Below are 23433 nucleotides of genomic sequence, written 5' to 3'. Positions count from 1 at the left end.
CCAATTCGTATGACACCTTACTCGGCATGTTTTGATAAAGCGATACCAAAGATAGCATTTAACCGCGAGGATTATAATGCACTTAAGAGTATATGGTATGCGTTATCATGGAACAGCTATTAGGACTTGGTTCCGCAAGCTACAAACGGGCTCAGCTCATGCCAGAGCACCATCTCACACGATACCAAGCACTCTGCCTTCAGGATTGTCAAGGCCTGCCATAGGAGTGACTGATAGGAATCTGTGTGTCCATTTTTAGGGTTAGATACAGGTATACTATATCTAAAGCAAAGGGTGATTACACCACCTTGCCCCAGCTGTCGTGCAGCCAGTTGTGTCAGATTTAGATGGCCATCCAGGGGTGGCATAATACATGCTTCAGCCCCTGGTAGGCCCTGGGTACACCTATGCCCTGAGTTACAGGGTCTGATAAGGTGGCCCAGTACCAATTGGTAAATGCACCTAAGGTACACGTTGTAATTTAGTGAGAGAACAGCTAGGCTGTGGGTCTGATTAGCAGGCCCACAGCCAGAGAAAGTCGTAAACCAGTGAAACAAAAGCAAAAAATCTGGGTGATCATAGGATTGCAGACCCTACTCTCCTACATGACCCCCCCCCCCCAAACTTTGATACAATAAACTAACCTTGACCAGGTGAGTCTTCTTGTTCTAAGTGGAAATACCTGGAGAGCCCATCTGCATTGCCATGATCAGTGCCAGGTCTATGTTCTACTGTGAAGTCCATCCCCTGTAGGGAAATGGACCACCTAAGCAGTTTGGGGTTTTCACCCTTCATCTGATTTAGCCACAAGAGGGGCTTATGGTCGGTCTGAATCTTGAAATGAGTGCCAAACAAGTATGGCCTCAGTTTCTTCAGGGCCCAAACCACAGCAAAGGCCCCCCTCTCAATAGCTGACCAATTTTTCTCTCTGGGGGTCAGCCTTCTGCTTATAAAAGCAATGGGCTGGTCATTACCATCAAAATTCAGTTGAGATAGAACAGCTCCCACACCAACTCAGAAGCATCTGTTTGGACAATGAATGGTTTGGAGTAGTCTGGACTCTTGAGGATAGGTGCTGTGCACATGGCCTGCTTTAGGTCATCGAATGATTTTTGACAGCCTGCTGTCCACGGAACCTTTTTTGGCATTTTCTTACTTGTCAGTTCATTAAGTGGAGTCACAATTGATCCATAATTTCTGACAAACTTTCTGTAGTAACCAGTCAGGCCCAAGAAAGCTTGAACCTGAGTCTGGGTGGTTGGAGGAGCCCAGTCCCTGATTGACTGTATCTTGCTCTCCAGTGGCTGAACTTGGTCTCCACCTACAAGGTGGCCCAAGTATACAACCTGTGTCTGCCCTATCTGGCACTTGGTGGCCTTGATAGTGAGACCTGCTGCTTGCAGTGCCTCTAACACTTTCTTCAGGTGGACCAGGTGATCCTCCCAGGTGGAGCTAAAGACAGCTATATCATCAAGATATGCTGCACAGAAGTCATCCAGCCCAGTGAGAACATGATTCACCAACCTTTGGAAGGTGGCAGGTGCATTTTTCAGACCAAAGGGCATTACCACAAATTGATAATGTCCACCAGGGGTTGAAAATGCTGTCTTGGGCTTGGCATCCTCAGCTAACCTGATTTGCCAGTACCCAGCTGTCAGGTCAAATGTACTTAAGTAGTTGGCAGAAGCCAATCTATCTATAAGTTCATCTGCCCTTGGTATTGGGTGGGCATCAGTCTTAGTGACTGCATTGAGACCTCTGTAGTCTACGCAAAACCTCATCTCTTTCTTACCATCCTGGGTGTGAGGCTTTGGCACTAGAACTACTGGACTAGCCCAAGGGCTATCTGAGGGTTCAATGACTCCCAACTCCAACATTTTCTGCACTTCTGTTTTGATGCAGTCTCTAACATGATCAGGCGGCCTGTAGATTTTACTCTTAACTGGCAATCTGTCCCCAGTGTCAACCTCATGGGTACACCAATTGGTCTGACTGGGTGTTAGAGAGAACATATGCCTGAAGGATTGAAGAACTTGTTTGCAATCCTTCTGTTGATGTTCAGAGTGGCTGCCACAAAAGACAACACCATCTACTGACCCATCATCAGGATTCTGAGTGAGCAGGTCTGGGAGAGGGTCACTCTCTTCCTCCTGTCCCTCATCTATGGCCATGAGCAAGCTCATGTCCTTCCTGTCGACATATGCTTTGAGCCTGTTAACATGGAGCACCCTGTGGGGGCTCCTGGGAGTTCCAAGGTCCACCAGGTAGGTGACCTCTCCCTTTTGCTCAAGAATTGTGTGGGGCCCAGACCATTTGTCTTTGAGTGCTGCTGGGGCCACTGGCTCCAACACCCACACCTTCTGTCCAGGCTGATACACAGTCAGGACAGCCTTTTGGTCATGCCAAGCTTTTTGGAGTTCTTGGCTGGCCTTAAGGTTTTCAGATGCCTTCTCCATATACTCAGCCATCCTGGAGCGGAGACCAAGTACATAGTCCACTATGTTGGTTGCAGGCTTTTTGAGAGGTCTCTCCCATCCTTCCTTCACCAAACACAGGGGTCCTCTTACAGGATGCCCATACAAAAGTTCAAAAGGGCTGTAGCCAACCCCCTTTTGTGGGACATCTCTGTAAGCAAACAGAAGGCAGGGTATCAGGACATCCATCTACGCCTGAGCTTTTCAGGTAGTCCATGAATCATCCCTTTTAGGGTCCTGTTGAACCTTTCAACAAGCCCATTGCATTGTGGATGATAGGGTGTAGTGAACTTGTAGTTGACACCACATTCCTTCCGCATAGCAGTTAAGTTGCTTGACATGAAGTTTGCACCTCTGTCAGAGACAACCTCCTTAGGGAAGCCCACTCTGGAGAATACTCCAACTAGGGCTCTTGCCACAACAGGTGCTGTAGTGGTCCTAAGGGGAATAGCTTCAGGATACCTGGTGGCATGATCCACTACCACCAGTATAAACTTGTGCCCTGATGCTGTCTGTGGTTCCATTGGACCAACAATGTCAATCCCCACTCTTTCAAAGGGCACCCCCACCACAGGCATTGGTATAAGGGGGGCCTTTGAAGTGCCACCTGACTTACCACTGGCTTGGCAAGTGACACAGGAGCGACAAAACTCCTTGGTATCTTCATTCATATGAGGCCAGTGAAAGTGTGAGACAAGTCTGTCCCAAGTCTTTGTCTGGCCTAAGTGTCCTGCTAAGGGAATCTCATGGGCCAAGGTAAGAAGGAAACCTCTCTGAGACAAGGGGATAACCAGCCTCCTGGCCATGCCAGGCTTGGGGTCTATTGCCTCAGTGTACAGGAGTCCATCATCCCAGTATACCTTGTGGGTACCTGTGGCGTTCCCAGCAGCCTCAGCAGCAGCCTGCTGTCTGAGGGGTTCAAGGGAAGGGCAGTCTAACTGGTCCTTCCCCAGGTCTTCTCTTGAGGGTCCCCCTGAGCCCAGAAATTCAACTTGATCAAGTTCAAATTCTTTAGGCTCAGTTTCCCTCAATTCCTGTAGGTCAGCCTCCTCTGAGACTTGATCCTCAACCTGGGGCAAGGGGGAAGGCAATGCCTTAACCCTACTGCTCATCTTGGAAGGTGGCTGGTCCATTGTTCCAGGATCCAGCACCTGTTCAGTGGGGCATTTTCTGGCCTGTGACCTAGTCACAGCAAGCACATGTGCTGGCAAGCCTAACATCTCCATGTGAGTCCTCTGCTCCACTTCTGACCATTGTGATGACTCCAAATCATTGCCCAACAAACAATCCACTGGGAGGTCTGAACTAACTACAACCTTCTTTTGGCCATTTACCCCTCCCCAGGAGAAAGCAACAATCGCCATACTATGACTGGTAGTGACGTTGCTGGCATTGGTCACCAGGAAATCTGTACCTGGCATGATCTGTCCAGGGTCCACAAAGTTAGGTGTCACCATGGTGACACTGGCACAAGTGTCCCAATAGGCCTGAGCCATTTTGCCATTTATCAAAGGTGTCTGTCTGTATTTGCCCAAAGTATTGGGACTGACATCAGGGGATACATCCACATCCCCTGTACAGACAAGGACAGCCTGAGTGAGTGTGCCAACTAAGTTGTCATACCCCTCAGAACCCAAGGTTAACCCAACTAGTCCCTTGGGAGGTGCACTACTACTGCTGGCTGTACTAGGGGGCACAGGTGCCTTAGGGGCTGCAGTAGCAGGAGTCTGCCCTCCTTTCTTGGTGCACTCACTAAACCAGTGAGTTTTACTTTTACAGTACTGGCACCACCTTTTTGACTGGCCTTCTTGATTCTTCTTCTTCTGGGAAGCCTGACCCCCACCCTCTTTGGATTGTTGGGGACCTGTCGAAGACTTCTGGTCATTTTGTTCACCTTTTGTATCTTTACCCTTCTGGTCTGCTTTCTTCTGACCACCCTGGTTCTGGCCCTGGTTCTGCTTAACTCTTGTTCTGACCCATCTGTCTGCCTTCTTTCCCAATTCTTGGGGAGAGGTCAGATCTGAGTCAACAAGATGCTGATGCAACAACTGGTTCTGACAATTGTTTAAAATCTGTTCCCTCATGATCAGATTATACAATCCTGTGTAATCAGTAACCTTACTGCCCAGCAACCAGCCCTCCAAAGCCTTAGTGGCACAATCAACAAAGTCAGACCAATCCTGAGACTGAGTTTTCTGGGTATCCCTGAACAGCAACCTGTACTGCTCAGTGGTTAGGACAAACCCATCTATCAGTGTATTTTTCAGGACTTGGTAAACATTAGCATCCTCAGCTCTAGTAGTGAGGAGCTTGTCTCTACCTTTACCTTCAAAGGAGAGCCACAAGATAGCTGCCCACTGACTCTGGGGGACACACTGTACAGTGCAAGCCCTCTCCAAAGCAGTTATCCATTTGTGGATATCATCCCCTTGTTTAAAGGGGGGCACTAACTTACTCAGGTGTCTAGTGTCTAAACTCCTGTTTTCCCTTGGGGGAATGCTGCCACCAGTGGAATCTTGTCCACTTAACTTTTGCTCTCTAGCAAAGGCAAGCCTCTCTTTGGCCAGGGCAAGTTCTTCCCTTGCAATCCTCAGATTGGCTTCCCTCATCTTAGCTTCGTGCTCCCTTCTCTTAGGGGAGGACATCCCTCTATGAGAAGAGGTCTGAGAGCCATTGGTTCGAATGGATCTGTTAGAGCCTCTGGATAGAGACCTAACTCGTCCATTCCCAATGTTAAGCTGGCCTGAGAGGGGCCCCAGGGGTCTCCTAGTACCATTCTCATGCCTGCTTAAGTTGGCCTGAGTTAGCTGGCTAACTACTTCTTGACCTTTGTCTGCCTCGTCCTCAGATGGCTCTAGATCCTCATCCTGCTCTTCACCTTCTGCAGAGAGATGGATAAGGTCAGGGTCACCTGAGGTTCCCTCTAGGGGAGTCATTGTCCCATCTGGATTAGAAGGGTCTGGGTTACCAGCCCTCCTGGAATCATAAGTCTCTAAGAGACCAATCAGGAATGGGATTGTAGGGTTAGAACCCTGTTTTAGCTTCCTGGAGGTACACAATTGTCTCATCTCCTGGAAGCTAAGAGCAGCATATCTGGAAGTGACCTGTGGAGGGTCCACTGACACAAGGGGAGACTCAGAGTTTCCTCCTTTGTCTGACATGCTGTTTCTAGTGTGGTATAAGTGATGCACCTACCTACACTATTTGTTTGCCTACTGATCCCTTGCTAAGAGTTGTAGCCAAGGTGCGCTAAGCCTTGAGAAGCTACAACAGCTGGTTCAGTAGAACTAAGAGTATTCTAAGCTAAGTTATATGTACCTGGAGTACTTATGTGATCTTTCACAAGATATTCTTAGGATACGTGTGGAAAAACAACAGCAAGCTCAAATCCCAACCGCTGCTCACCAATGTGAGAAGTTGGCCTGATATATAATGTTCACTATTCTAGTGAGCACTTTGTATAAGTCCAAACAACCCTTATGGTGATTGGTTGTAAGTCAACCTTATAGACCAGCTATCCTAGTAGCGTGGATACGAGCAGTCTTCGGGCTAAACTCTAGAGGGCGTGTTAAGCCAGCTGTTATACCATCACATATACCCCTTGAACACCAAGTGAAAGGACACCACACAAGTGTTATGAAAATAAACAGTGTATTTATTTAGATCACAACAGCCCTGTACTCTTTATGAGGACAGGGTACTAAGCACACAACAAAACTCTTACGAAAATACTTCAAGTTGCACAATTTACACAAATGCCCGAGGGGCACGAAAAACCATATACTATGAAAGTGGAATGCGAAATTACTAGCAGGTAAGTACTAGACTAATAGGCTTTGGAATCGCTAGGACTATGTTACTGAACCTTCAGAATACTAGTAGGAGGCCTAGGGGACTCAGGTGCAGAGTGTGCACTCTCACGCGGGATGCGGTACAAAGTCTATGGGAGCTAGTAAAAGCAAAGTTAGTGTTCTCGGGCGAACCCGATAAGGTAGGTTGAAAACACCAGTGGATCTGGACCCTTAGATAGTGAGGCTATGCTGGGGCACCGAAATGCCGAAGTTACCTAGCCCAGGGGCTGCGGCTGCATAGGTCTGAAAAGACGTCGGGAATCCTCGTTGACGAACCATGAGCCTGAAGAAAGAAGTTGCTGGCAGGCGACCAGTGAAGATTGTTCGATGGATCCAAGCCTGGATCGAAGATGGATGACACCTGAAAGCAGAGGGGACCAAGTTCTTTAATCACTAGCCAGTGATTGTGTGGGCACCAGGATGGCACCGGGCAAAGTCACCTCGACCAGGTGAGTGGGCGACGCTGGGCTCTGCAGTCTCACGGACCAGGAGGCGTTGTCGGCGACCAGGATGGAGGTGCGAGCTGTCCCACGATGGTTGATGCTGTCGACGTCGCTGGACCCAGGATTGGGGCAACAAGTCTTGGCAAATTCAAGCCCACGCGGTGGACTCAAAATGGCGTCTGGAGTGGACCAGGAGGGTCTGGGGTGCTCCTCTTTTGGAAGGGAGCCAGGGCCAGTCTGGAGCAACCAGACCAGCAGTGGTGATGTCGTCGTCGGGAAGGCCACAAGCCAGCGGGCTAGTAGCCAGACAACGCGGTGAGCAGCCACAAAGCAGAAGGGCCCCACGCAGATCTCGTGGATGCTGGGGGGCTGGACTTCGGTGCAGGAGCTGCTCAGGGTCGGGGCTTCTCGGACCCCAAAGCACTCACCAGAGGATCCCTCGGTGGTCGTGCTGGATAGAAGTCGTGCAGTTCTGATGATGGCCGGTCCCTCGAGGTCTCGTCGCACCTACGGTTCTCAGCTTAGCTGTAGAGGTAGGTAGAGGTCAGAGGTGCCAGGGAAGCCGGGTCTCGTCGAGCTGGTCAGTCGGATTCCGGAGGAAGGACGTGCAGCAAACCGCAGAGTTCTTAGATGGTGCCTGCGGGTGCAGGACCACTACTCCTTAGTCACAAGGGAGAAATCTTGAGAGGAGTCGATAGTTCCTTTCGTAGAAAGTAGTTTCTTGATTCAAAGATGATCTAATTTGGAAGGGTCCCCGCTCCTGCCTTTATCCTAAAGAAAGGGGTGGGTACGCGACTAGGTCCTGCCCTAGGGGTGGGACCAGGAAGGGGGGTGGTTACACCCCTCTCCCATGCCGGACTTTCCCCAGGCCAGGGGCTGGTGTGCCCCTGGAACTGGTTCTAGCCGGCAGATGCGTAGTGAGCACCGGGGTGCCACTTGCAGTCACCTTCCTGTAAAGCCCTGCCTACCCAGGATACACAAAACCCTGTCTGGGATGGTGCTAGCACCGCCCCTGACAGGAAACCCTTTGTCCAAGCTCCCCTCGCTGGAAGGACTCTCAGCTGCAGGGGGTCAGACTCGTGTCTGTGGTGGCAGCATCCATTTTGTGATGCTGAGGCTTGAGTTAACTTTAACCGGGGTTCACAGTTACATACATGTTGTGCCCCTTTAGAAGGGTGGAATGCTAACCCCGTCGCCAGAATTGGCGAGGGGTTAGTATTCCAATTCGTATGACACCTTACTCGACATGTTTTGATAAAGCGATACCAAAGATAGCATTTAACCGCGAGGATTATAATGCACTTAAGAGTATATGGTATGCGTTATCATGGAACAGCTATTAGGACTTGGTTCCGCAAGCTGCAAACGGGCTCAGCTCATGCCAGAGCACCATCTCACACGATTCCAAGCACTCTGCCTTCAGGATTGTCAAGGCCTGCCATAGGAGTGACTGATAGGAATCTGTGTGTCCATTTTTAGGGTTAGATACAGGTATACTATATCTAAAGCAAAGGGTGATTACACCACCTTGCCCCAGCTGTCGTACAGCCAGTTGTGTCAGATTTAGATGGCCATCCAGGGGTGGCATAATACATGCTTCAGCCCCTGGTAGGCCCTGGGTACACCTACGCCCTGAGTTACAGGGTCTGATAAGGTGGCCCAGTACCAATTGGTAAATGCACCTAAGGTACACGATGTAATTTAGTGAGAGAACAGCTAGGCTGTGGGTCTGATTAGCAGGCCCACAGCCAGAGAAAGTCGTAAACCAGTGAAACAAAAGCAAAAAATCTGGGTGATCATAGGATTGCAGACCCTACTCTCCTACAGTGGCTACCTAACCTACATCTTCACAACTTACCTATCGAAGTGGTGGTCGTACCTGAAGAATCTCTGTCCCGAGCTTGCAGCCATTGTTTGTTTTGCAGCTTTCCCATTGAAATACATTGGGCGCCCGATGGCCCAAAAGCACCCTGCACCCAGCTGCCAGAGTGCCACTGGAAGTGCAGCATCTGTCCTATCCTACTTGCCCTGTGTAAGTGACCAGTAGTTCAGCTCCCACAGCCGCGTGGCCTGCCTGCTAGCAGCCACCAACTAAAGGCCCCCTGCCCGCCATAGGCTTACACTGGGCCAACTCACTCTGCACCCATCTGCCCTTGTGCCGCTGAGGGTGTAACGACTGTACCTACCTGACCCTGGGAGACCCCTCAGTCTTACCCCAGAACCTTAACTCTGCCAGTCGAGTACTTACCCAAAGACCGATAACTTGATTTCCTCCAACATTGGCTGGGTTCCACTTGGAAATTCTTCTAAGTGTCGAGTTTTAAAACTTTGAAATATTCCTTAAAAATTATCCTATTGACGAAAACGAATTTACTCACCAGTTACCAGGAGAAATCCCAGTGCTGGATCTTTGTGCCCAGAACTGACCCAAAAAAGTAATTACAACTGTGATTGTCTGATAACTGGATTTCCTCCCATAGGATAACATTGCTTGGTTTTGAACAAAATCTCTTCTGTCGATTTTCCCAAAACATACAAGTATTCCTTAAAAAGCGCCTGTGTAACAAAAACGATTTCTTTCAACTGTTTACAGGAAATGCACTTGGGCTGATTCCAGGATCCAGCCCGAGTAAGAAAAACATTTGTAAAGTGATTTTATTGCATTTACTTAAAACTTCCTATTGAGCTCAATGTTATAATTGTGTTTAACTTGTGTTGCATATTGCAACAACTATCTATTGCATTTAAAAGTCTACTGCTTTTTGAAAATATTCAACTGTAGCATCTCATTCTGAGAAAGTATTTTTATACATACTTGTGGTTCGAAAATAAAACGATATATTTATATACAAAACAATTGGCTAAGAGTTCAGCTCTTGAGTGTGAGAGACCATTTGCTGACTGAGTGTGTACAACAAATGCTTTACACTGTCTGCTGATACTGATTTACTGCTCGACCAAGCTACTACTTTAGAGAGTAAGGTTATATCTAACTTGAACCTCTGCCATACCTCTGTGGACTCTGTGCACACTGTACCTTACCTTGGTGCAGTATATACACAGAGCCACTGTCTTACAGGCACAATAAGTGCTGCAGCCTTTAGAGGCCTTCTCTGGTCACAGAGCCCTTGGTACCTACGGAACCTTTTACAAGGGACTTACATGTGGACAGAAAGTTGCCAATTTGGAGGCACACTGTACAGTTTTAGGGAAAGAACACAGGCCCTAGGTACCTGGTTGGCAGAACCAACCCAATAAAAGGGAGCGTCTGAGAGGGAGTCAGTTTGACTTGGCATGTTGATAGTGAACCACAGTGAATGCAGGTGGTTCGCCGTAGTCTGGTGGAGGGAGACGACTGCTTGGGATGAGCCCACCTTCAACAACCAGTGATCGAGATAGGAGAAGACTGGAATCCCTGATCTTCGCTGCTGGGCTGCGACTACCGCTATCACCTTTGTGGACATCCGAGGGACACTAGTTTGGCCGAAGGAGAGCACCGCTAACTGCAAGTGCTTGCGGCCCACCGTACACCACAGGTTGGAACGTTGGGCAGGCAGGACCGGGAAATGAAAATAGGCATCCTGCAAGTCTAGCGCAACCACCCAGTCTCCAGGGTCCAGGGCAGACAGGACCTGAGCTAGGGTGAACATCTTGAACTTCTCTGTGTTGAGGGCTCTAAGGTCGAGGATAGGACGAAGGCCTCCCTCCTTTGGAACCAGAAAATAGCGAGAATAACAACCACAAGCCTATTTCTGGCCCGGAAAACCTCTCAATAGTTCCCTTGGCCAAGAGAGTTTTGACTTCCTCGAGTAGTAGAGGAAAGTGATCCTGCGTCAGTTGATTGTACACTAGAGGCATATATGAAGGGGTAGTCTCTATGGGGACGGAGTAGCCCCTCAGACTATTTGCAAAACCCACCTTTCAAAGGTGATGTTTCGCCAGTGGTGATGATGGCGGCGTATTCTGCCACTGACTGGTCGTGAATGATCCTGGTGGATCGGACTAGGAAGATTTGCAGTGAAGGAGGGTATTGTGGCTCAGCAGCCCTCCGCACCACCATAGCAAATGATGCCCCCTCCTCCGTAGACAGGTTATGTGGAGACAGCATGCCAGAATCTGGGGAAGTGTCCAGACCACTGGCATCACCTCACCCAGATCCTTATACCAGTCCAGGTCTTGTGGTTACGGGATTTATAAGGGATCCTGCTCCCCCTCTCAATCCTCCTCATCCATTCCTAACCCGTCAGAATAGGGCAGGCTTAATTGCATGGAGCCATATGGCTCAGTCGGCGCCGGAGGATGCCCGACCGGCTCAGTGTCATCGAGAATGAGGACTGGGGTGGTGGCGCCGGCAACGCCCTCGGCGTGGACAAGGCGCCAGGGAAGGTCACTGTGGATGCGTGTCCTGCGCTGGTCGGAATCTAGGAACGAGTCCACTTGGAGGCCAAAGCCGCAGAACCCACGGGGACTGCGCCATCATCAAAGCCTGCAGGGCCCGAAGGCGCGCCGGCACAGCACGACCGGTCAAATATGGCACACATGGAGTCATAAAACTGCTTAAACTGCGTGGGTGTCGCTCCCGGACCCGGGAAGGCAGTGAAACAAGGAGCTGACCCAGACACCCGCTCCACGGAGCACGCTTCGACTACTTGTGTTTGTTTGTGGTGCCTCTTACCCTGACTACGACAACTTAGACGATGGTGACTTCGATTCACTGGAGAGGTGCTCAAGCCTTCCTCTCAAACGAGACCTAGACCGGGGTCGAGATCGACAAAGCGACCTCCGTGGTGCCAGATGCCAAGCCACAATCCGCTTTAGAGACCGCTCCTTCATAGCTTTCAGCGCCATGGCCCAGCAATCGGAGCACTACTTCATGTTGTTGTTGTTGCGCTCCAGAGACACACTAAGTGGGAGTCTGTGACCAACATGGCACGGTGACAGGCACTGCACGGTTTGAACCCCAAGGTTTTCTTACTATACATCCTACACACCAAAAAGAGTCTACAAAAAGTCGAAAAAAGTATGTCAAAAAAGAAACAGGGGGTAGCTCTCTTCGACAGATCTGTGCTGGCTGGCCCGGTAAGAAAAGAAGTGACGCCAGCATACCGGAGTGGCTGCTATATTTACGACATGGACGTCACGACGATGAACAAGATACTCAAGAAGTAACGCAGAGTCGACCGACACCACTAACGGGGTACACGGGTTCCGCTAAGAAAAATCTAATTGATCCAGTATGACGCTTAAAAGTTCAAAGGGAAGTAATCTGCGGCTAAATGTCTCAATCAGAAAAGGACTGCAAGTAAAACCAACTCTATTCCAAAGTATTTTTGTATTCAATTCTAATAGCTATTAGACCACACACATGCACTTACTGTCATAGGACATGACGAGCCCACTCTTGCCTTCATAAATAACTTGACCTTTGGCTGCGCCCTCTTCTCTGACTTTCTCAGGGCTGCTGAGATCTTCAGTGGACAATCTGGTGACTGACCCTTTCAGCATTGTGTCTCCAGCAATGCCAGTCTGAGACAGAGCTGGTGTACCCTGCAACAAATTGTAACGAAAATAGAGACAAACATTAAAAGCTTTAAAAAATTCACTGAGCTCATAACGTTAGATATTTTAGGTTGCTTTTATTGAACTTTAGGCTCCTGATCTTATAAGTGATTTACTCGTGATATCAATGATCAGGAGGGTTGGTCACTTGAAATTTCAGTGAAGATTTTAAAATGACAATAATATCCAGTGAATACTGGAATAGCTCTGCAGGTAGCTGCCTTTTAAAAGCCTGATATCATTTCATATTAGGTCTCTAGTAGCCACTTAGACTTCATATAATGAATGTTTGACCTACCAAATATGGGCTAAGTACATTTTTTTTTTATATCAGAGCTTTAAAAGACACCATCTACCTACGAATTAACTGTTAAAAAAAAGTCCTTGCAACTCTTCAGGACCTGAAACACAACCCTACCAAGACTGAATACCGGTTATTTGCCAAGACCAAGTAATGTGAAGTCCAAACCTGGCTGAATCACTAGAACTGTATGAATTCAAACACCAACTATCCCCTGTCAAGTCACTTTGATTCACCCTGGATAAAAACACATTGGCAAGAAAATGTAAATTTCTATTAAAGAAAGTTAAATCCATCCGTTTATATAGAGACATCAGAATTGCTGCTTAAGCCCTTGTTCACTTGAGTCAGACTTGGGACATTGCTATGTGCCATGCCTACCAGATTCTACAGTGGTTCGTCTTAAGGGTATCCTATATGCAATATTACGTGTTATCAACGGCCTAGAAATATGACCACATCACTACCCACATTGAGAAATCCCACTAGCTCACCTTGCTAGCCTACAATATATCAAAACCAGGTGAACAAGTTACTTACCTTCAGTAACGATATATCTGTAAGAAACATAGATTAGTTATAGATTCCTTTCCTTAGAATTACCACCAGGTGTCAGACTGGATGCGGAAAGTTTTTAGTCAGCAGTTGGAAGGTGGCGTCGGTCGACTCCGCGTTCGTCGCGGACGTCAGTTCTGTACACGACTTACCACGCCAAAAGCGCAGAGCCATGCAAGACACTGACCACTGGTGCACAAAGCTAGGGCCCTTACAGGAAGTCTAACCCTAGAAATCAGTTTGCAGAACGGGGAGGATGGGTGTGGCGGTAAGGAATCTATAACTAACGTATGTTTTCAACATATATATTGTTACCAAAGGTAAGTAATTTGTTAATCTGAAAGAATCAGTAAGTTATAGATTCCTTACCTTAGAATAGATACCCCAGCAATACCAACCCCGGAGGTGGTGTGTGAACCAAGTTCACATCAGAAAGTTCTGGAGAACAGAACGGCCAAAGAAGTTGTCTCTCCGGACTTGCCTATCCAGGCAATAGTGTTTGGTGAACGTGTGCAGCAATGCCCACGTAGCTGCCTCAAAGATGTCATTAAGAGGGACTCCACGTCTCAAAGCAGTACTAGCTGCTGACGCCCTATGGAATGGACGCACAGCCCTACTGGAGGCTCCTTCTTTGCCAAAGAATAGCAAGCTTTGATGCATAGAAGAACCCACCTGGATATGGTTGGTTTGTGCATGGCCCAAGCTTTCTTAGCACCCACGTAACCAACAGAGAGCTGGTCGTCCACTCGGAATTGTTTGGTTCGATCCAAGTAGAAGGAAAGTGCACGTTTTGGATGCAGACGTTGGAGCCGCTCTTCCTCTTTTGAAGGTGGTTTAGCCAATATGGGCAAAGTGATGGTTTGGCCAATGTGGAAAGAAATAACCACCTTGGGAAGAAAGGAAGGTCTAGTTCGGAGGACGACCTTGTTCAGATGAACAGCCAGAAAGGGAGGCTTGGAAGAAAGAGCTTGTAGCTCACTCAACCTGCGCGTACAGAGGTGATGGCCACCAGAAGGGCAGTTTTCAAGGTTAAAAGCCTGAGAGGACAGTTATGTAGGGGCTCCAAGGGAGCACACATAAGATAGATAAGAACCAAGTTAAAGTCTCACTGAGGCATTACAAAGGGAACAGGAGGAAAAAGATGAGTAATGCTCTTCAGGAAGCTATTTACAACAGGGCACTTGAGAAGAGAAAGCTAATCAGGAAGCCTAAGGAAGGCTGAAATGGTCGAGAGATAGCCCTTTAGTGTCCAGAGCAGAGTGCTGCAGGGCCAAATAAAGAGTATCTCAGAAAGAGGGGCGGAAAGGGGATCCACAGCCTTTGCTGTGCACCATGCCACAAAATTGTTCCATCTGCAGGCGTACACCGTCTTAGTGGAGAGACACCTGGCTTTCAAGAAAACATCACAGACTTCAGGAGGCAGGTCAAACGACGTTGCTCAATCTCCACGCAAGGAGGTAGAGCCTGGACAGGATCAGGTGGAGGACCGTCCCCTGCTGCTGCAACAGAAGAACCTCCAGAAGAGGCAGTCTGATCGGAGAATCAATGGCTATGTGTAGCAGCTCGGGATACCAGATTCTTCGTGCTAAATCCAAGGCCACAAGAATGACTTGGGCCCGGTCGCGCTTGATCTTCAGCACTCAGCCAGAAGTGGTATAGGCGGCAAGGCGTACAGAAGACCACAACTCCAATTGCGATGAAAAGTGTCGCCTAGCGAGTGCCGACTTGGAAATTCCAACATGCAAAATTAATGACATTGCGCATTCTCTTCGGTGGCGAATAGATCCAACCAAGGCTTTCCCCAATGCTGAAAGAGACCTTGCACCACCTCCGGGTGAAGTCGCCATTCGTGATCCACCATGCACCTGCGGCAGAGTTTGTCCGCCTTGCTGTTCTGAGAACCTGCCAGGTGTTGAATCACCAGGGATATGCCCTGATCTTCCAGCCATGTCCAGAGGAGGAGGGCATCTGGACATAACGTCCACGACCCCACCCCACCCTGTTTATTGCAGTACCACATGGGGTGGTGTTGCCCGTGCACACCTGCACTACTCTTTCCCGGACAGAGGGAAGGAATGCTTACAGTGCAAGACGGATCACCCGAAAGTCCAGATGGACGATGTGGAGCCCTGACTCCGCCAAAGACCAGGGGCCTCTGACCTCCACCTCTCCCATGTGGCCGCCCCATCCCAGAAGGGTTGCATCTGCCACCACTGTGTTCTGGTTAGGGAAAGGGATCTGCTGTTGACCCAATGCCGGTTCGTTAGTCACCCCTGCATTTGTTGTGCAGTGCCCTCCGAGATCTGGATGCGAACCGACAGATTCCCCTGATGCTGGGCCCACTGGAACTTCAGGTCCCACTGCAGAGCCAGCATATGCCACCTGCCATGATATACCAGCAGGATGCAGGAGGCCATGAGGCCCAGCAGCCTCCGTGTCATCCTGACCGAAACCCGGGATAGAGGCTGAAAGATCGGAATCATAGCTCGAATATCCTGAACTCGCTATTCAGGAGGATAGACCCATAACTGTGTCGTGTCCAGAACCACCAGATGAAGAGGAGCGTCTGACAGGGAGTCAGGTGTGACTTCAGCACGTTGATGGAGAACCCCAGCGAATGCAGGTGGTCGGCCGTAGTCTGGAGGTGGGAGACGACAGCCTGGGCCTTCAACAGCCAGTCATCGAAATATGGGAAGACTGAAACACCTGATCTGTGCAGATGAGCTGCAACCACCACCGTCACTTTTGTGAACACCTGAGGGGCGCTGGTAAGGCCAAAGGGGAGCAGGGTGAACTGAAAGTGCATGTGGCCTACAGCGAACCGTAGGTAATGCCGGTGGGCCGGCAAGATTGGGATTTGAAAGTAAGCTTCCTGCAAGTCCAACGCTACCATCCAGTCTCCGGGGTTGAGGGCAGACAGGACCTGAGCCAGCGTCAACATTTTAAACTTCTACTTCCGGAGGAAGCGGTTGACGTCCCTGAGATCCAAGATAGGTCGCAGGCCTTTCTCCTTCTTGGGCACCAGAAGGTAGTGGGAATAGCAACCACGATCTACTTCTGGGACAGGAACTCGCTCGATGGTACCCTTGGCCAGGAGTGCCGAAACTTCCTGTTGGAGAAGGCCCAGATGATCCTCCAACATGCAATGGTACTGAGATGGCATGGATGGAGGGGTAGTCTCGAAGGAAAGGGGGTAGCCCCTTCGGACTATTTGCGAAACCCACCTGTCTGACGTGATAGTGCTCCAGAGGGGGGAGGTGATGTCGAATCCTGCGCTCACAGGCGATTGGTGGCCCTGAAAGGTCAGACTAGGAGGGTTTGGAGGCTGCTACAGAGGGGGCTGTGGTGGACTGGCCCGCCTGCTGGACCCCAGAACCACATCGTTGGTTCCCACATCCCCGTTCGCACAGGGGCAGAACAGCTTGCGCTGGCCTGTAGCTCTGGGCGGGACTTGGCGGGGCACCCCTTTACGTTTCCACAAAAGGTGCGAAAAGCAGACTGCACAGGGCGGGTGGTGGCGAGGCCCAAGGACCTGGCCGTAGCCCGAGAGTCCTTAAAGCACTTGTGAGAAAGTGCTATCTTTCTTGCCTTGGTATGCCCCCACTTTTTTTCTGACTGCTGATGTGCTTTGACTGAGTGTGCCCTTGGCTCCTGCCAACCAGGTACCCAGGGCCTCTCTGGCCACCTGTCAGCCCCTAGTAAATGGTACCGTAGGTACCCAGGGCATGGTGACCAGAGAAGACCCCTGAAGAGCTGCAGCACTTATTGTGCCACCCCTCTGGGCCCTGTACCCCACACACTGCCTTTGCAGACTGAGTGCTTAAGTACAGAACTAAACAGAGTCGACATGGCACACAACCCTGTGTGCCATGCCCACAAACCCACTGCCCTGACATACATCAGTCACCATTCTAGCTGGGTGCCCTATGCCAGTGGTGTGGGCACAGGTGCATGAGCCCTGTGCCCCTACAGTGCCCAGCGCCATTCCTGGGCACTGTAAGTGTAGTGATGCCATTAAGAGTATATGGTGCTGGGAGGTCGACATTACGAACTCCACAACACCACGATGGCTACACTGAAGACTGACAAGTTTGGTATCAAACTTCTCAGCACATTAAATCCACACTGATGCCAGTGTGGGATTTATTGAAAAATGCACCACAGAGGGCATCTTAGAGATGCCCCCTGAAATCTAACCACAATCCACGTCTGGACTAAGAGTCTGCCTAGGCTGCCGCACAGCAGACATGTTGCTGGACTCCTGGGTGGAGAGCCCTCCACTCTCCTGGGCCTGCAACAATGCACATCCTGGGCGAAGTGCTAGGTCTCCTCCCCCAGGATGGGCAGGGGGAAGCTTCAAAGGACTGCCGCCTCTGTGAGCTTCTCCAGACCATTTGCTGTATCCAGCAACTGGCCCCCACCAGTCCTGATCCCCATTTTGGCAGGAAGACTGGCGGGAAAAACTACGCCAGAAAGGGGGGTGTGCCAGCCTGTGCCAGGGGAAGAACGACCCCGGGCTCCGGCCATCTTGAAGATGGGGAGCCAGCTTAATCACAGCTAGGCTCCTGCCCCCTCCCACAGGCGAGGAGCAGGCTAGGTGGTGTACCCACCCCAGGACAAGGACCTGTTGGTCCCTGCCCTTGCCCTCCCTGTAACCTCCTAAATTTAGTATTTAGGGGCTCCCGGAAACTTCCTTCCTCAGATCCAGATAAGAAAAGAAGAAAGAAGACTCACCATGCAGCTGCTAACAGGACGACAACCACTGACTTGGCCCCAGCCCTGCCGGCCTGTCGATCCTGGAACCTGCTCCTGACTATAAATACTTGCGACTCCAGCGGACAGCAACTTTGGGAAATCCAGAGGACCTACCTGCCTTGACCCTCTTTAAGATTGGGACTCCCATCAGCAGAGGCTCTGCTGCAACAATCCCCCTGGTGTCAGCTAGGAAGCTCCGGACCAGCCCACTCTGCACCCGCCGAGCCCAGTCCGTGCCCAAGTGATCCAAGACCACAAGGACTTCCCCCCCAGCGACTGGGACCTGAAGTCCAGTGCCCAAAGACCCTCCTCGACGAACCGGACGACGCCTGCAGACTCAGAACAAGGCCCCCCCCCCCCCCCCCCCCCAACTGAGGGTAAGCTTTTCTGACCCCCAAAGACACCCCTGCACCCGGCAACTCCCCGCGCCTTCCTTTGGGGTACCTACCTGTGCTCTAAGATCCCAACTTAACTCTCGAAGTGGTGGTCGCCCCTGAAGAATCTCGCCCAACAGCTCAAAAGCACCCTGCACCCAGCCGCCCAAGTGCCGCTGGCCGTGCCACCTTTGTCCTATCCTACTTCCCCCTTTGCCCTGAGCAAGTGACCAGGAGCCCAGCTCCCACAGCCGGGTGTCCTGCTAGCCAGCAGCCACCAACCGGAGGCCCCCTGCCCTTCATTGGATAACACTGGGCCTAACTACCTCTGCACCCGGCCGCCCCTGTGCCGCTGATGGTGAACCAACAGTACCTATCTGACCCTGGGAGACCCCTGAGTTTATGCCCAGAACCCTAACTTCACCAGCCAAGTACTCACCTGGAAACCTGTAACTCACTTACCTGCCATTGGATAACATTGACTGGTTTGACTCGAAAAATCTTCTAAGTGTCTACTTTTGAAAACTTAAAATATTCATATAAAATCAATCGAATTCCGAAGTTCTCACCTGTGATCAGGAGTGAAGCCAGTACTGTACCTTGTAGCCCAGTACTGAACAGCAAAAGACATCCTGATCGGGTTTACTAGTAACTTGTATTTTCTCCATAGGAATCCAGTCTGCTTTTCTATGAAATTTCTTCTGTCTACTTTTGAAAACTAGAAATATTCTTTAAAAATCATACAAAATACTGAAAACATAATTACTTACCTGTTTTACCTTGAGACCCCGTGCTGGATCTAAGAGCCAAGTACTGGATTACACAAGTAACAAGATCGTACTTTACCTGCAACCTGAATTTTCTCCCACTGGATAACATTGCCAGATTTATGTTGAAAAGTTTTTAAGTGTGTACTCTTAAAATAGCTTTATATTCCTGAAAAATAACTGCAATAACTAAAACGTTTTTACTAAATTGTTTTCAGCTTAGACCCCAGGACTGAACCTAAGATCCAGTCCTGGAACTACCAAAGTAATCTACAAAGTAATCAACTGTGTTTAGATAGAAAAACCCATTGAGCTCAATGCTAAATTGCGTGTAGAATTGTGTTGCCTACTACAACCCCTGTACCTTTTGTGTTGACGAAGTTTATTGCCTTTCTGCAAAGTACTCATCTGAGACCTCTCATAGTGAGAACAGTATATTTTGATACCTGTTGGTTCTAAAAATAAAACAACTATATCTTTGATATAAAAGCAATTGGCCTGGAGTTCAGTCTGAGTGTGTGAAACCTTTTGCTGACTGAGTGTGTACAACAAATGCTTTACACTGTTCTCTGGTACTGGCCTACTGCTTAACCAAGCTACCACTTTAGAGAGTAAGGTCACTCCTGGCTTTAACCTCTGTTATACCTCTGGGGTTTGTGGACTCTATACACACTGTAGCTTATTCTGGTCCAGTATGTATAGAGCCACTTTCTCACAGCACTCTAGAGTGCTGTCTGTTTTGTCAACAAATATGCAACGGCCATCAAAGGACATGTCCATAAGGGTGGATTGAAAATCCCCCGGAAAACTCAGTCGACCTCAACCAGGCATAGCTTCGAAGGGCTACCGGTTTGGAAATCGTCCTGCCTAGTGAGTCGGCGGTATTTATCCCACAGTGGATGGTAAACTTCGCTGCGTCTCTCCCCACGGCAACAGCTCGAGAGAGTACGTCTCGGGCCTCTTTCAGGCACTGAGGCAGCACTTGCGCTACCGTATCCCACAAGGAGTGGGTGTAACAGCCCAACAGACATGCAGTGTTTACCGACCGCAGTCCCAAGCTGCCGAAGATGATCCAGCTTTTTGGATTCCCTATCAGGTGGAGCAGTAAGGAATGCGCCCTTGGAGGTGGGGCTTGGACCACCACGCTCTCAGGGGTGGGGTGTTGGGAGAGTTAAGTGGGGTCACCCGGGGTCAGGCGGTGGCGTCGGAAAATCATCTTATCCACAGGAGCCCCTTTGTTGGGCCTGGACCAGGTGCCCAAAAGGATGTTTATCAGAGCTTCATTAAATGGCAGCAGGGGCTCCAAAGAGCATGCCGCCGGTTGAAGCACCTCTGTCAGGAGGTTAGTCCTGACTGCCACCGTAGGTAGCTCAAGGTGGAGAGCCTCGGCCACCCTACGCAACACCACAGAGTAAGACGTTCCCTCCTCCGGAGCAATGGTAAGAGGAGACAACATGCTAAGATTTGGTGAGATATCCAGACCACTGGTTTCCCCCAGTTCCTCTATCCAGTACGGTTAAAACCCAACTGGTCCGTCAAAGGGTGTCCAGACCCCTCCCAGTCCTCCTCACCTTTCTCTGGCTGCCAATCTGGTCTTAAAGAGCCAGGGTAGCATAGGGGCACAAAAGTACCCTTTGGCGCTAGATCTGATGTCAGTTAACGTCGGTCCAGCTCTGTGTCTACCTTGAGGTGGAGGCTGTGGTCGACATCGGTTGGGGAGACAGCAGACGTCGGCTGGGGACACAGCTGACGCCGGCTGGGGAAGTGGTGCCGGTGGAGTCGGTGCAGTGGAGGTGTTACGAGGTCGACCGGCACCTATCTGTATCCAGGCCTGGATCCAAGGGGACCCTGCGGTGCCAAGGCTGTAGTCAAAGTTCCAGGGCCCCCAGCTGTGTCCGCGGGGCTGAAAGGCGTGCCAGCGGAGTCAGGCTGCCCAAAGATGGCGTGCATCGCTTCGTAAAATTGACAAAGTTGGGCAGGGGTCGCTCCGGGTCATGGAAATGGGGAAAAGCCTAAGTCGACTGTTCAGGCTCCTTGTGCGGAGCCACAGGAGAGGCACCACTCGCATCCCTTGACAAGTGGGGGACCGACGGATGGGGTGTAGTCGAAGAGTGAAGATGCTTCTTCGACTTCTTCTAGTGCTACGACTTACCTGACCCCGAGTGCGAAGACTTGGAAGAAGGATGATGGTGGCTCTGCGACTGGTCCCTCAACCTCCTACACGACTAGGAACTCGAGCGGCGCAGAGCCGACTGCCAGGCCTTGAGAAGCTTTCGGGACCGCTCCCGCAAAGACTTCAGATTCATGGTCCGGCAGTCGTGGCATGGCTTGGGGTCGTGGTCACGCACCAGGCAGAGGAGGCACACGTGGTGCGGATCTGTCACAGACATGAGTGGGTTACAGGAACCACAAGCCTTGAAGCCGGCAAATCCTCGTTCACCAGGAGTCGCTTGACTCGAAAATGATGTAGACAAAAGTCGAGAAAAAGTTGTCAAAAAGTAACTGGAGGTACAGCTCTCCCGGATCTGAGCTAGCTGGCGTGGAAAAAGAAAGAACTGACGTCAGTGCTTGTGGGCGGAGTCTATGTAGCTACCACAACGTCATCCTAGCGACCACGACGCCACCTCCGAAGTGCAGAGGGGTGCTGCCGCCAAAAAACTTTCCGGATCCTGTGTGCCGCCTGGGGGTAATTCCAAGGTAAGGAATCTATAACTAACTGTTTCTTTCAGATGCTGAATTTACAAAGCCAACACAAGAACAACTGCATTTTTGGCTGACAAGCTCACCATCTGCGTGGTACTTGGCACATCCTCATTTAGGGAATCAGACAGGCGGAAAAGTACAAAAGAAAAAAAATATGGCAACAAGCTTCCGCCATCGCCTCACCCAGGACCTGGAACAACATCCCTGTACACATCAAAATCACCCGACACTGCTTCAGCTTAGGAAACAGCTAAAGAGCAAATCTTTAAAAATCACTATATAAAAAAAAATGGGGAAAAGATAATTACATGTAACAATCTATTTGAGCTTGCAGAGTTGTAGATTAACCTGCTCTGCACACTCGATATTTAGTGTAGCGCACAGAGCTGCAAGCTGTTGTGGTACTGTAGGAAGCTGGCTCTGTATATACTATACCAATGTAAGGTATAGTTTGCAAAGAGTCCAGTGGAACCCCAAAGATAGGCAGAGGTAAAAGTAGATAATACCTTACTCTCCATTTGTGGTAGTGTGGGCGAGCAGTAAGACATTTCCTAGACATAAAGTAAGTAATTCAGTTTTTACACATGCAGTTTCTTAGGGTTTTAATATAAACCAACTCCACAGTTTTTCACAGAAAAGTTGTCAGTGACAGAAAGCAGTGTTATCGGTTTACAGGTAAGTACTTAGGTTATGAAGTTGGTATTCTGGGGTTAGAACCAGGGTTCCCCCAGGGTCAGGGATGCACTTTCAAAACCCCTTAGCAGCATGAGGGCTGCCGGTTGCAGAGTCCCAATGTTATCCAGTGGGGGATACAGGGGTTTCCGGTTAGTGGCTGCTAATGAGCAGGCCACCAGGTTGAGGGAGCAAAGTTCCTGGACTTAAGCTCAGGGATAAGAGGGATCCGGATTAGGACCCAAGGTACACCCACAGCGGCACTAGGGCGTCTGGGTGCATGGCGCTGGTTTGGAGTCGGGTGTCCTGTTACTTTCAATGGGATTTCTCCGGTTTGCAAAAGCACTGCAGGCGGAAAATTGGGATGCTGGGGGTTGCCTGGACACCATTGTTGGGCCACGCAAGGCCATGGGGCGTCACATGCGGGGGTGTACTTTGGCATTTGATTTTCTTACCAGCTCCTGGTCGCGGTCAGGTTAATCCTTCAGAATGAGGCTGCAGGCGTCGGCTGATGCTTGAGACAGATCAGGGGTCACTGGGTCTTGGGTCAGCATCGCCAGGGAGACCTACTCTGGTGTTGGGCGACTCGAACCCGGGCCGTGGGTGTCAGTTACAGAGTGGTGCAGACTAGTGGATCCGGCTGGACCCAGAATCTCTGGGTGAGAAAAAACCAGTGCTCATGGGAGACAAAGTCTGGTTCGGCAGGGGCTCAAGGTTCTTAGAGGCTACTGGCTGGAGGACACACCGGGATTTCGCTATGGTCTGTCGAGGTCGGGACAGGCTGGTAGAGCTGGGGGTCAGCTGGTTATGTTATGTTAAAATTATTTATATCGCGCTCGGTCACCGGACGGTTTCATGGCGCCCTTTTGAAAGTCAAACTTGTATATATTTGTATAAATTGGCTATACTGAAAATCATTATTGTACATATTGTATGGGTCACATGATCACTATTCACTATTGTCACTTTTTATTACGAT

At 50.0% G+C, this 23433-nt stretch overlaps 1 protein-coding gene across 20 annotated transcripts in view; it reads right to left on the bottom strand.

The window, feature by feature from the left end:
- NCOR1 (nuclear receptor corepressor 1) overlaps positions 1-23433 on the bottom strand; it is a 1907529-nt gene that overhangs the window by 556383 nt on the left and 1327713 nt on the right. For all 20 annotated transcript variants that reach the window (XM_086955042.1, XM_086955041.1, XM_086955040.1 and 17 more), the window contains one exon: positions 12144-12315. In XM_086955042.1, coding sequence (XP_086811168.1) covers positions 12144-12315 — 172 coding nt within the window. The remainder of the gene's footprint in view (positions 1-12143; positions 12316-23433) is intronic.

This window comes from Lissotriton vulgaris, chromosome 2_1, assembly GCF_964263255.1.
Source record: "Lissotriton vulgaris chromosome 2_1, aLisVul1.2, whole genome shotgun sequence".
Lineage (NCBI taxonomy): Eukaryota > Metazoa > Chordata > Amphibia > Caudata > Salamandridae > Lissotriton > Lissotriton vulgaris.
This window is presented reverse-complemented; position numbering and strand designations above follow the sequence as displayed.